The sequence below is a fragment of the Saccostrea cucullata genome, unplaced genomic scaffold, assembly GCF_032062105.1.
Source record: "Saccostrea cucullata isolate Sc308-1 unplaced genomic scaffold, CSIRO_AGI_Scuc_v1 ctg762, whole genome shotgun sequence".
In the NCBI taxonomy this organism is placed as follows: Eukaryota; Metazoa; Mollusca; class Bivalvia; order Ostreida; family Ostreidae; genus Saccostrea; species Saccostrea cuccullata.
The window spans coordinates 126,070-140,817 of record NW_026917963.1 but is presented as its reverse complement, the minus strand read 5'-3'; the positions used below and the strand labels follow the sequence as shown (position 1 = coordinate 140,817).

Below are 14,748 nucleotides of genomic sequence, written 5' to 3'. Positions count from 1 at the left end.
TGAACATTTACAATTCATAAACAAATATTATGGCAAGCCCTTTTGCTCTTTATTCGGAAAATAAAATCTATCTTAAAATTACAGAGATATCTCTCATTTTAGAGAGATATCTCTTGAAAAATAGAGATATCTCCCAGCTTAAAGAGATATCTCTCATTTTTAAGATTTATGTCTTTGAAAAAGAGATATCTCTTGAACTTGGATAGATATCTCTTAGAGAGATACATGTATCTCACTTTATTAGAGAGATATCTCTTCCACTTAAAAAGATATCTCTTTCGTGAAAAGAGATATTTCTAAACATTAAAGAGATATATCTTTCACCTAGAGAGATATCTCATTTCACGAAAAAGATATCTTTCCAAGTTAAAGAGATATCTCTTAAAGTGAAATAGTTATCTCTCTTAATTTATCTTAAGAGAAATCTCTCAAAGTGAAAGAGATATCTTTCAAAAGTGTTTAAAAGAGATATCTCTCAAGCAAAAAGAGATATCTCTTTAGTGCAAAGAGATATCTCTCTTTGTTATTTTTTATTTAAATTCCATTTATATTGACTTCTCCCTTTACCGGAAGTAAGCTTTTTATTGACGGAAGTACATTAAATTAAGTATTTTTAAATTCGACATATTCATGATATTTCTCATTATACCTTTACTAAATATCACAATTAAATCAGTTTTATCTAGGATACAAATGAGAAATAGTTGATTATTTCATAAGCTGAGAAAGTTTGGTCCATTGCATTTGAGATTATATAAATGCTTACTTTCGTGTTTCTGAATATTAAACTTTTAGCATTTTAATCAACGAAGTTGCCTTTATTATTTTGTTATTTCAAGTAAGGGATTAATAGCATTTTTGTCTACACAGTACAATTATTATTTTTGGTAATTGCTTGCTCAGTCTTTTTCCTTACAACATCGAAATTATTTCAGAGACTTTACTTCCTGTTTCGCTTTCGTTTTAAAGAGGAGAATTAATTATTTATATTGAGGATCACTGGAAAAGAGATATCTCTTTCAATAAAAGAGATATGATATCTCTTTAGCGTTTAAAGATATCTCTTTTTGAAAATCTAAAGAGATATCTCTCTAACTAAGAAAGATATCTCTTTTAATCTTGTTAAAGAGACATCTCCCTAATTTTAAGAGTTATCTCTCGCGCTTAAATAGATATCTCTCTAGCTTATAAAGTCTCTCTTACAAATCTCTCTTACAAAAAGAGATATCTTTTTTGTTTAAAGAGATATCTCTTTAAGGTAGATATCTTTTTTGGTCAAAGAGATATCTCTATAAGCTATAGAGATATCTCTCTTATTGAAAGAAAATTTTTATTACACGAATAAATAGTAAAATGGCTTGCTATAAAATATTCCAATCTTCTAAGAAAAATAAAAAGTTTAAAAGCATTTAAATGTTCAAAGTGGAAAACAACAGTTTACAAGAGCAGGGTCCTACAGCAAGAAATATTTACATGCATAATAAAAGCACGGATAACGTACAAAGAAACTGAAAAGTCGATCTACTCTAGAATAAATTCAGTCTTCGGTTATTTTCGAATTAATTAATTCAACGAGAGAAGAAAGGCAATTATCAATATCAAATTAACTTCTGGCAAATTGCCAACTTCCGTTTCAAAGCAAAGTAGACGTGAGGAACTCGATACGGTATAAATAAACTTCTAATTCCAAGCTCTGATTTTACATAACAAGCACAGGGATTCCCCTTGGCAAAAAACGCAAAAATCTTCGTCATTAACCGACAATAAATTATTGGGAATTGGCGTAAATCCATAGGTTGGCTCCAAATAAACGAAAGTTACAACCCATTCGGGAACTCTCTCTTTCGTGTAGTAAATGGTGAATATTGTTGTTTTATTAAACACGTTGGTATTACAACTTTTTTTCCTTTGCATACTCAGGGGACAATGCAAGAATACTGTGCCAAGACATCGGATAAGGGAGAAAAAGTAATAATAGTGGTACACGACTTTAGATTCTGGACGTGAGATATCTATTATGGAAAACAATGCGGTTATTTGTCTAAATCACTGTAAAAAAAATTACACCAAAAATGAATAAATAAAAAAAAACTTTGAAACGAGACGAAATCATACGTAATATCCTCCATCAAGTTAAAAAATACCATTCAATTTTTTCGTTGTGAGAAATCCTTAGTTTTTACTTTTGTTATGAAAACTCAACTGCTTTATTGGACTTTTGAACTTGAGTACTGTATTATCTCCATAAATTTCATTTGTATGTAAAATCGATTTTTTTTATCTATTCTTTTTTTTAAAATGTGCAAAGACAATATATTTTTTCATTCCCTTGCAAAGAAGTTAGTTGTGAGTGTGCATGGGGTGAACGCCTGCGTAATAGAAATGACGTCATTTACCTCTGAATCTTGTAAGAAATGTAAAAATTACAAACAAATTAAACAAAAAAATCTAATTAAATGTACGAGTAGATCAAATACTGTTAACAATTAAAGTTTTTTCTAATTGAATCAACTAAAGATTAAGCATTTTCGTTTCAGCGTAAATGTTTTAGGGAGTCAGAGGTCATCACCTGACAAATACAAAGCACAGTGATAGTACAATTCTCAATTAACCTTGTACTTTCAGTAAGGCGTGGTGTTTTCGACGTTTCATGTTGAAATATACTGTTGAAATATACATTCCGGCGAATGTCAACGAGTGTATGACTGATGCAATGACAGGGTTTCATACGGCAGATAGGTGGGGCTCATCGTTGTCAACAACAATTTAAAGTTGCTAATGTTATTAATTTCTTCACCAATGAGAATCTATTCGCCATTTGAGAGACGTTAATAACATAGTGTCGAGAAAGTCACGCCCTACTGAAAGTCCAAGGTTAAATTGAATCGTACTATTCCAGTCATAAATAATTATTGTATATAGAATGAATTATAACATTACTGTATAATTATATAACGTGTACATTTTCGATAGTTTCATGGAACAGATTGGAACTCGGATTGTTCTTGTCGAAAGTCAGAACTTTCAAAATCAAACTAACCTTGATGTACAAACATTCTTCAAACTGACCTGTATTGGTCACTACAACCATAGACCTGTATGATTCAAGACCCACTTGACCAGGAAAGATGAATCTTTGCAAGTGAAAGCTTCTTTAATACATGTACACATGACAATTATTTCATTATCCGGTAAAGGGCGGGGCCACAACAGGTTGTCAAATAAGTTTTACGTAAATCTGTTCTCGGTTCATGGCCTTGCCCCCCCCCCCAGGTGGGCCTTGTGGCCCATAAGACTCTTGTTCACTCTGACTTAGGATACATTATATATACTATATGTCTCCTTTTAGCGGATGAAATGGCGAGTTATGACCAGAGTTAAATTAGATTTGGATAATCTTTGTTTTTTCTAGAGAAATAATTTCCCAACATTTCCTAACATTAGATCTCATATTTTTCTTGAGACTCTTATTGTACTGATGAATAAGTTTTGAGCAAAGAGGAAACGAATAAAATACTCCTATTCGATGATGTCTCCATCTTCATCATCAAACTTTTTGTCAATACGTCAGCCCAGAAAACGAGCGTGATATATCGTTATTTTATTGACAATTAATTGACAGTATATTCACCCAGTGCACCATCAGATGCTGTGTACATACGCATTTATCCTGGTAGCTCATTAATTCATCATCATTTATTTTTTTATACAGATACCAGCAATACACTACGTTGGTCAGCTTAGCACTGAGGAGAGGAATATGTGACAGTGGTTAAATGTGGAATTTGTAGCATATCCAGTAATAGATTCTGAAGTTTTGTCGATAAAAGAGCGAGCGACTTAGCTCAGAAAACACCATATGTTACCGCGGAAGCTGAGAATAATTTTATGTTACTATACTAAGTGTGTGTGTAGCTTCCCGCCAAAAAAGACGATCGTCTGGAAAAACAAGAAACTCGCGGTTGTGACAGAATTGCGTGCAATAACCTCTTAAGTAAGGATTGTTCACTATGATCTGATAAAAAGAATATGTCTCCCGACTATTGTGTACGTTTCAAATACTTCCAAAATCTCGAATCATCAGGAAAATTCAGCGCCTTCACTTCCAATTCCAATCCTGGCTGAGATTTGTATTTTCTACATGGAATTCCTTTAAAACTTGTTCCGTTTAATGGACATTTGCTGATGACCTGGCTGTTTTTAGTGTCATATTTTGTTGTCTCCTTCTCCAAGTCATCGGCCTACACTGTCTGCTGAACTAGCACCGACCAGGACCAGGATTTACTTTGTTTTACGATTACTTGTGGATAAAAGATAGTCGTTCCTATTTTAATCAGAGTATTACCCAATACGCCCTGGACGCATCAAATATGATAACTATGCTAAACAAATAGCAGCGGAATGCATAACAAATAATCAGGAAAAAGAAACGAATATTTGCTCTAATTGCAGATGTCTATCACGGTGACAGCACGCAAGCGCGCTAGTGATTCTGGTGTTTCAGTGAAATATACACCTTGTGCAAAAGCAGACGACAACACAGACGAGGAAAACGCGGAAGAGGAATTAACTGTAATAAACAAAGAGAAAAAACCGTTACCGAACGATGATCACAAAAACGAAAAGATGGCCAACCAGACTGCAAATGGACCACGCCATCTTCCATCAAACTCTGCTGTCGTTAATTCCTCGGCTCCTCATTCTAGGTGGCGTATCGTGGGGGATCGAATGAGCTCCTCCAGCCTGACCGGTAGAATCAGTTTATCTTCGCCAGCCTATTCCAATAGAACTGTGGAGCAGAAATCAAGGTCTACGTCCAAAAACAGTCTGCTGGATCTTTTCGGCACGCGGTTAGACAGGAAGACTCGTTCAAAAAGTTTTGCCGCTCGCGGTGACCTACAACTGCTGAAAAAAGTTCGCTCAGGGGATATAATCACACCGCGGGAACTACGAAAACAGCGGAAGAAAGACATAGAAGAGAAATTCGGCAAAAAGAGCCATCGAACTGATAAATTCGAAACTCTTACAAATTCATCTGATCGTGACGGATGTAACTGGACCTTTGTGTTTGATCCTTCCGGTCGCCTTGCCTATTGGTGGTCGTCCATCGTCAGTATTGCGTTTCTGTACAATTTTTGGGTGATAATTTATCGTTTTGCTTTCCGCGAAGTGGACAGTGACAGCTTAGCGATGTGGTTCACGCTTGATTACACGGCGGATTTACTTTATATTTTAGATGTAGCCTTCCACTTCCGGACCGGGTATCTGGAAGACGGTGTGTTACAGACAGACACGACCAAACTCCGTTTACATTACACAAATAGTACTATCTTTTACATTGATTGTTTATGCCTGTTACCGTTAGACTTTCTTTATCTCTCCATTGGAATTTGCTCAATTTTACGTTGTTTTCGACTTGTTAAGGTTTATAGATTCTGGACGTTTTTAGACCGAACTGAACGTCATACAAATTACCCAAACCTCATGAGGACAGCAACCTTAATGCATTACTTGTTGGCTCTGTTTCACTGGAACGCTTGTTTGTATTCTATTGTTGCAACGAAACTTGACCCAGATTCCAGAACATGGGAGATTCCGAAAGATTCCGATGACGTATTTAGGACATATTTACAGGGGCTATACTGGAGCACCTTAACACTGACTACGATTGGCAATTTGCCAAATCCAGCAACCAATCAGCAATACTGTTTCATTATATTTGAAATGATTTTTGGGCTTCTTCTTTTTGCTACCGTTTTGGGACATATTGCCAATATTGTAACCAACATCAGTGCTGCCAGAAAAGACTTCCAAGGTATGTTCTTTTATTTTATGATCATTAGTATAACCATCATCTTCATCATCATCATCTTCATTATCATTGACATCATCGTCATCATAAAGCTCATCGTCATCATTACTGTGACATCATATCATTTTCATAAAACATCATCAATAACAAATTTATACTTTCATGAACCGTTTCTCCTTTTTATTACAAATTAATATATAGACAAAAAAGGATACTTCCTTGTATTAATATTCGCTGATATGAACCCAAAACATATTAATCTGAAAATTAAGACTCAGTTTCATCAATACAAAGTTTGAAGTCCCGTCTTTCTACTTCCTCAAACATCATGCATTACCATTTGTATTGAGACTTAACGACTCTCAAATGATTTAGTTCATTTTTAATACAAATACAATTCTGAATTCATTGATTTCCAAGCCGTTGTCATTTAGATATTATAAATGAAATCAGTCATCGACCCGAAGGTCTCCAAGCCGTTTGAACCTTGAGGAAAAAATATTTGAAAAATAATGAAAGGGGATTAACTAGAAACCTCTAAGGATGCTTCAATATCTTTGTACAGAAAACATCCCACAAAATTCACATCCCCTGAACAGATACAAAGAAAAATGAACCAGTTGTTTTCCATCTTCCAAAAAATAATATAATGCAGGTCCAAAGAAGGTTATATTTTCCTGGGACTATACAAGATACTGTGTGAATTTCAGTTAAATATAACCCCAAATGTGCTCACTGACGTTTCACAAAATCTTATGATGCAATGAAAGCTGCATCTTGATACAATTTATCTATCATTAATCACACGCATTACTTAAATTGCATCTGCGACTCGGATGTTTGATAACAGAATTAGGCTGATAAGAATTCAATCAGTTAGAAATTTTTTAAAAAGTTAATGGTAGTACATAAAAAAAGATTTTAAATAAAGAAAGAAAAATACTGAAAAGGATGGTACACAACCAAAAATTCAAAGTAGAGTTTAAATCCATAATTATGACAGGCTTTCCAATATTGGAGGGAAAACTATAAGGAAAAATATGGCCAACACCTTCTCCCTTTCATATGGATTTCTTTATTTTAGTGTTTTTTTTACAACTATATTGAAGAGGATGCATTATTAATTCTATATGAGAAAAATGATATAAAATAACAAAAGGTTTACAGGTTTAAAATCAAAATCATGTAAACGTTTGTAAAAAACGTATTCGAATGGTCCACTACCATATTATTGCTACGATTATGGAAGATTACACACTGCTTTTTATCAGGAATTTTACATCACAGGCGATCTTGACTTGCTGTTAAAGATAAACAAGCGTCTAACGAGCAGCCATTTCCAATAAAAGTCTAAATATAGAAGCAATTCCGTTCCATTTTAGCGACAGAACAGCAAATGTATTTCCGGAATTTATCTTGGGTGTTTGTGTAATAAGAATGCAAATACGCGGGAATAGAAGGGCATCTTCTGCTTTGAGCGATAATGCACTACATTTAATTCCTCTCTCTGGCCGATGTTTTACCCTTACTTCTGGTCCCGTCGATTCGTTGGACCACTGTATCAGTGTATGCCAAAGATAATGAAGTCTTAATTCGAATTGTACTCGGGATAGTTCAAAATATCGATCCCGATCTCTCAGATTTAGATAGAAACGAGGGCGATAAGAATGAATAATATCAGAGAAAGAAAGATTGCAATAAAAATTCTTTATTTGTATTTTTGCGATGATTATCGTTTTTTAATATTTAATGTTTTTGTTAAGCAGTGATCAGGTTTTGACATTCACGTCAATTTCTCAAGAGGACGTCCGTCTATTGCTTGATGAATTTTTTATCATTATTCATTGTATAAAAGGATTGCTTTTTTTTTATTATTGGTAGTAGTAAAAAGCTATAAGTACATTGAATAAAATAAAGGAAGTGGATCAAAGGGAAGTTGATTCTGGGAATACGTCATCTAGTATGACAGTCATGACGTAAAAGTTGTCCGTAAGTTAAGGAGCCAGAGGTCCTGAACCATCCATTTCCTCCGGTTCAGCTTCTACAATCAGATAGCAGTACGTAAGGCCCTATAAACAAAACACCCAAAGTCAATACGCAAGGTACACGTACATTCAAGCTATGAAAAGTACTCTATTTTCTTTCTTTTTTTTTTTCATTTTCAGTGTATTTTCGAATAAGTAAGTTGTTGCAAATGCCTGGCAAGATGCTCTATACTCTTGGTTTTCTGTATTTGCCGGTTTACAAACATGACTTTGTTTTTTACTATGGTGGAAGATGACAGGTTTTTTTAGCGTTTGGCTGACGTTTTCCTTAATATTGAGCTGTTGTAAAATGTCTATTGGAAAATGTTTAATTCTCTCTACATGTTACAATAGTATGGTCTAGTCCCTTGAGGAATCTGAAGCTTTTAGAGAACAAAAGGTGTAGAAATTACACAATGAACCCAAATGATGGTACAGGAGCAATGTAAAAAATTCATGAAAATTTAGTCTAGTACTTTCACTATTTCACCAGATCTGGAACTTCCCCCAGTCCCGTGGTAATTCCCTAAGCTACCACACAAAATGCAGATCAACACGTGTACATACAATTGAACAGCAAGACATAATTGGTCAACCACCTCGTTTCAAACTACAGTTTATCCTATGAACCCAACCCGCTTTTCTGAGGAAATTCCGGAAGAATGGTTTTTAAATTCAGTTTCGTATTTCTACTCCATAGCCCATAAAAATTACATGTAGTAGGACACTAAAGAGTCATATATCAATAAAATAAACAAGGATACAAATTAACTCAAATTGCACACATTAAGTAATCTTGCAATATAATTATCTCTTATATACTTTGAAATCTTTCTCTATTTTACTTAATAATAATTATAATACTTAATCCGAAACTATCTTTTGCCACCTATGTGCTGGACAACCTTGAACTGCACGAGGAATGAGGATTCATCACAAGCTTCTCCGGATTAAAATTAGATTTCTTCTCCATCTTTTTTTTTTATCACAAATTTCAACTGAATTCAGAATTATGTCAGCCAGTGGGAAACGTATCGCTTTAGATCTATATGAAGCATGTACTGCAAAGAAGTTTTATTTTCTCTATAAGTATTATTTATGTTCATAACATTTTCTGATTCCCATCTGTTCTTCATGATCTCATTACATCAGGGAGGAAGATCTAAGGAACATAACACTGGGCGGCGGTGTGACGTCTATTTTGTAAATGACCGATTGACATTTTAAGGTAATCTATACCTCGAACATCTGTTTCCTAGTCATTTCGCCCCAGTCCGAGTAAAATGTATCACCAGTGTCATATTTCCGATATTCATACAATACTTTTGTGTTTTCATAGCCTAGTATTTCCCAGCTCTGCCGGTTTACTTATATGCGTGAATGTAACGGGTGTTGTTTATCTATCGAATTTATTGTTGCTACACGTTGCACTTTGTTGCAGATTAAGAGGGCTGGGTGTTTGTGGCCATTTTTAGACCATATTGAATTATTGATCTCCTTAAAAAGAAGAGCTCCATGTAAAGATATACAAAAATGATTAAATCTTAAAACTAAAATGTATGAATTTTTTCTTTCCTAAATGATAGTTGACAGCACAAGATATTATATCAAAAGAATCAAGTTATATCAGATCAGATCAGATCAGATATTGAATTTGTCCCCCTCCCTCCTCACCTCCTTAAGCTGATCGAACAACGGGTAAAAATCAAGGAATACATGAATTTGAGGAAATCCCCCAAACACCGAATTTTAAGTGTGACTTGGTTTTGAAAAAATCGTACAATTTTTACGCATTGACCTTTAATCTATCCCCTTACCTCATACTCCAACAATATTTCATCATTATTCAGATTATCTCGATGTGTACCATTTTATTGTTAGCATGATTATCCTACAAAACTTAAACTTCCGTGTATATTTAATTAGCAGCCCATTACACAGAATTACACGTCTCAAATTCATTCAGCTAATTTCCTAGAGGTTATTAAATCGTAAATGGTCTGGGCGCGTATTCTAGATTTCTCTCGTGCAGCACACCAGAATACCAACCCCCTGGGAACTGACTTGCCTAGACGTATAGAATATTCTAATAAAGAACCTTTAAGCTAACTCTTTTAGCGCGTTCGATTGAACTTCTCGAAGAACCCAACGGATTAGTGCGATATATGGTCACGAATTTCAACCCGCGATCGCCATCAAGAAACACGCGCACCATAATTTTGAGACAAAGTGGATTAAAATTAATGCTGTGTGGATGATTTCTTTGCCGTCGATTTCTGAGAGAAAGCTAGAGAATGCAGCCCAGTTGTTACTGAATAATGAAGCTAATTAAAACACAAAATCCATAAACTGCTCAGTGTATTAATTGTGCCAAGTTTGTTTTGGCTGTATCAAAAAAGGCTTCAACCCAAATACTGCTAGCATTGTTCTTTGTTCTTTTAAAAATAATGAAAACGTACTATGTGCTGCAGGGTTACACATCTGTTCATTCATAAATTTAAAATGAATGATTCATTTATTAAACTTACTTTACCGATGTTATACTTTCAACAATATTTATTCAGTAAACTGAATGTATTAATTGGATAATACCTGTAAATGCACTTCTCCAAAATCATACTTTCGGGTACTTGTATAGTTGAAAGATTTTTAAATTCGTAAAATTTACATAAAACTAAAACGCATTACAGTTTTTTTTTTCTTATTCAATCCTTTTCTTGATTGTCCTAGTGGTTTATTAAAGTTATCTATATATGTTACCTAGACACAGAACACAAACATAAACACTTTTATGCAGGTTTTTAATTTTTTGCTATGTTTATACGATTACAATCCATCTTTAATTTAACCTGCTGTTGTCTTTACATATCAAGAAAACCGGTAAGTGAGATAGAAAACAAAAAAGTCCTGGGCTATAAGGCTCACCTGTGGATATTCTCATTTCATCTGGCTTTGAGGGCCATGACCTGGCATGGTCATTGAGATTTTCAATATTCGTCCTTTATTTAAGTTTTCTACCCTCTATTGTTTCCAAACTCTAATCCTAAAAGCAAGTTTGTACAGCATAAATATGCGTGTGTATCGAACAAATTGTGGTCCAGTTGTCATACGAAATAAACTTTGTACCGCCTCTTATTTTATATGCCGTGTTTCAATGAATACATATCATGTAACTGTTAAAAAATAACGAATAGGAGGTACACATATTACATACATTGACATCACTTTCAGGATTAACAAGTTTGGTTTGAATCGAGCTGTTGGCTCAGATGGCAAAGCCAGCGAAAAGGTTTTTAAAAGATATGTACCTGTACAAAAAATAGACGCTTGGATTGGTATATATTTTTGGACACATGTTCATTGTAAATATTGCAAATTTAATTTTTTTAAATATAAAAATTAAGAATTTGAAGTCTGCCTGATATTCTAGATTCTACATTTTTGCTACACTTCTTGACAATTTTAACAACTTTTCATCACTTCATTCACCGGCCCCAGTGGATAAAACAATTTAATAAAATAAAATAAAAATTAATTTTAATAATAAAAAAAATGATTACTCTAGTTGTGTACTTTTTGGGGGAAAATGGAAGGTATACGTATTTCATTCTCTAAGTCAAAGGAGATAAATTTCATAGAATTATTCACTTTTCTAATTCTGTGACATGATATTAAGTCTCCTCCAAAGAAAAAAAAACCTGTTTATATCTTCTGTCCTTAAAAAGTATTATTCTAAATCGCAAAAAGTCAGGCGTACTTTAAGATTTTATAAATGCTTCAATCGACATTTAGATACTTTTCCTTCTGTTGATAAATGGAAATTGTCAAGAAAAAATTTTTGCTATCAATCTTCACACGTTTTGATAAATCTAGAGAGGTCCGGGTTTTGGTTTAACGTTGCCCGAGGGATATCGAAAACAAATATAAATTTCCTGGAAAATCAGATAAACTATTCTTTTTAAAAAATGTACAGAATATACTTCTGGGAGCTGACCTTTTCAAACGTTTAAAAAAAAATTATTTAATTTCTGCTTTTTCTTGTATTTTTTCACAGTTCACATCAATTTAAAATGTATCGTATCACAAACAAAGCTAAATTAATTAGTTTATTGATGTAGTATATGTATTTACTTCATATACTGTGTTTTTATAGGTTAAAAAACATGTTTTGAAGAAAATGCATGTTCAGCAATAAAGCTATTCATCTAGAAGTAATAATGGATAAGATTAAATCACGGTTGTATAATGTTTTAACAGTATTAATACGAAAACTGCAGAAAACAGCATTTTTCTTTAGAATTTATATACGTGTAATAGATGTATTTTATGTTTTACATATAAATATTTTTCCTGCAAATGAAAGCGCTAGGGTATGTGATGTTCAATTTCTGTGGTTGCATAAACGTTAGTAATATAGTAACTGTAATTTCTGAGAAAGTGTACATACAGTCCTGAAATCATACAACACAAGGAGCACACGGCAGGGGACTCTTATTCCGCCATGGCACCTGATCCCATCTTCAATGTTTTTAGATGCTCTTCTTCCAATCTGTATTATTTCAATGAACTTTGAGGTTGATTACTTTTTAGGGTATCTTCTATTTCCTCATGGTTTCTGTTGAAGAAGATCATAATTTTAGAGTTTGAATATAACTTCAACTCCAAACCATTGGTTATGTGAAAACCGTTCAATTCTATGTCGGAAACGGGTTACTAGTATGAAATATGGAGGTAAAGAACAGTAATTAAGCGCAAAAGTCAATTGAAACCAATTGGGAGCGGAGCAAACACGGACCTGTAATGCTCCTAAGTTAGGATCGGGTGCCATTAAGGAGTAAGAATCCCCTGTCGGCCTGTCATACCCACTAAATAACTAACCCTTACCCTGGCCTGATAATTCTTATGAAAAAAGGCAGTCAGCATTCGACTTAATGATAGATTGTTCTTCGTTGACAAAGTCAAGGTATCGACCATAAATGCGAAATATTGACTTTAAACGAGGGTAAAGTATCCAAATATGAAACAGATGTGTCACACTCGGAGGTATCTTTTTTTCAAACGGATGTATCGAATGAACGTACGAATGAGAATGAACATTGTAAATGGATGAAACGTCTCGATATATTTAAATATTAAGTTAGCAAGAGGTTTCTCTTCTCATGTAAATATTTTTGAATAAATTCTGCTTCATAAGAATACAAAAATAGGTCTGCTTATAAGGGGGCGCCATTGGTACCCATGGGAATTCCGAAAGATCGTTTTATACGATAAAATTCCTTTGCAACTTAAGACTCATCTGAGTTGACTGTTTCATGTGTAGGGTTGTAGGTGAATCACAGTTTGCCTGGATGCGAGTTTACGACAAATAAAGCGTTTTTCTTTCTTACTTGAAATTAAATATTCACTTGGGTAAATATGTGAATAGAATCAAGGTCTGTGTTAATTATTTCTGAAAGAGGGGAATATTGGATAAGATATAGATGAATATTTTCTTTAATGCATGGTGTCGGGTACCCAATTAAGTAATATTTTTTTAAAAAAAAGTACTAGGTATACCACATGTTAATTACAGCTAAGCACATGTACTGCACATCCCTGAAACAAAAATCAATCACTTGGAACATTTTTGGAACATTTTTATTTTTCTTCAAGGATTTGTGGTGGTGATATTTTTCTCTTTTTCTAAAGATTTGTAGAAGTGATATATTTCTCGTACAAATACTTTTTAACCCCTTCGCCATTTAGAAATAGATGAACAAAGCGACATAGTAAACGTACGAATCTCTAAGATGCTCCACGTGCCGTAATAAATCTGTTTCCTGAAATAACGACTTGTTTACAATCACGTATATATCATTCTGGTGACGCTTCAGACAGCAATTTATTTGGACAACCATTTGCAATGCTTGGGTCCTTGCGGAATTTTCGACTCCGTAATCCGTTTTTTATCCGATCGATCGAATTCCTGGTCGATTTCTATTTTTTCGCAGCGCGGTCGCCCGCGGAAGAATATGCGTTTTAATTCCAAGCGGAAGGTTAATCGCTATCGCTTATCTCGTGGTATGAAATATATTGCATGTTTGCTATTCAGTTCAATGAAATTAGATCGGCCTGAATCCAATCAGGAACTCTATTTCAAAGATTTAAATACAGCCAAGTCACTTACAGTCTATAAAAGGCCATTCTAGCACAACGACAACCAGGGTTCAAACGGGCCATTAACTGCGGTGTTTTTAGTTTAGGTCTGACGGGTTTTCAGGAAAACAATGTATTTATGAAGACTTATCAATTAAGAAAGGGAAGAATCACAGTTCCATAAAGAAGATTTTCGAGAAAAAAAAATTAGTGCAAAGTAATCTTTAATCAGAGTCAATTGAAATTAAGTGAAAAATGACAATGTTTATGCATTTTGTTATCAAATTATCGGAGTAAATACATTGTGTTTCTTAATACACAATAAGTCACATTTTTGTCAATTATTATCGATGATTAGAAACTTTAAGTATGAATAACTTTTTTTTTTTTAAAAATCCATATTTCTATTTACCCTTTACCCAGCTTGCATAAATCGTGACTCTTTTCGAAAAAGTCCTTTAATACTATGAACTCGTTCAATCTTCCTAATTGCAAATCTGTCTTCAAATAAAAAGATGAAATTTATTTTGAATAAATCTATAAAAAGTAGCCTAGTATTATCACTAAAAGAAGGATAAGCACACTTTTATTTGCCTGGCTCACTTATTAGTTTTTTATTGGCAGACACACTGATATTTTCTCTACATCTTGCGTCCGGCCCTATTTAAACCAACTTTGAAATCATGTTAAAATTTGAATAAAAGACGCCAAAAACATCTTTTTTCGAGGCAGGCTACTGTCAGATAAGTTGACGTCACAGTGATTCCAACATCCTCA

The 14,748-nt window shown here is 33.9% G+C and overlaps 1 protein-coding gene across 1 annotated transcript in view; it reads left to right on the top strand.

Annotated features, from left to right (window-relative positions):
• Nucleotides 1–3,622: 3,622 nt before the first annotated feature.
• Nucleotides 3,623–14,748, top strand: part of LOC134268805 (cyclic nucleotide-gated channel rod photoreceptor subunit alpha-like) — a 29,154-nt gene continuing 18,028 nt past the window's right edge. Inside the window, exon 1 of the mRNA XM_062751081.1 lies at nucleotides 3,623–5,815. Within this exon, the coding sequence (XP_062607065.1) occupies nucleotides 4,453–5,815 (1,363 nt within the window). The 5' untranslated portion in view covers nucleotides 3,623–4,452. The remainder of the gene's footprint in view (nucleotides 5,816–14,748) is intronic.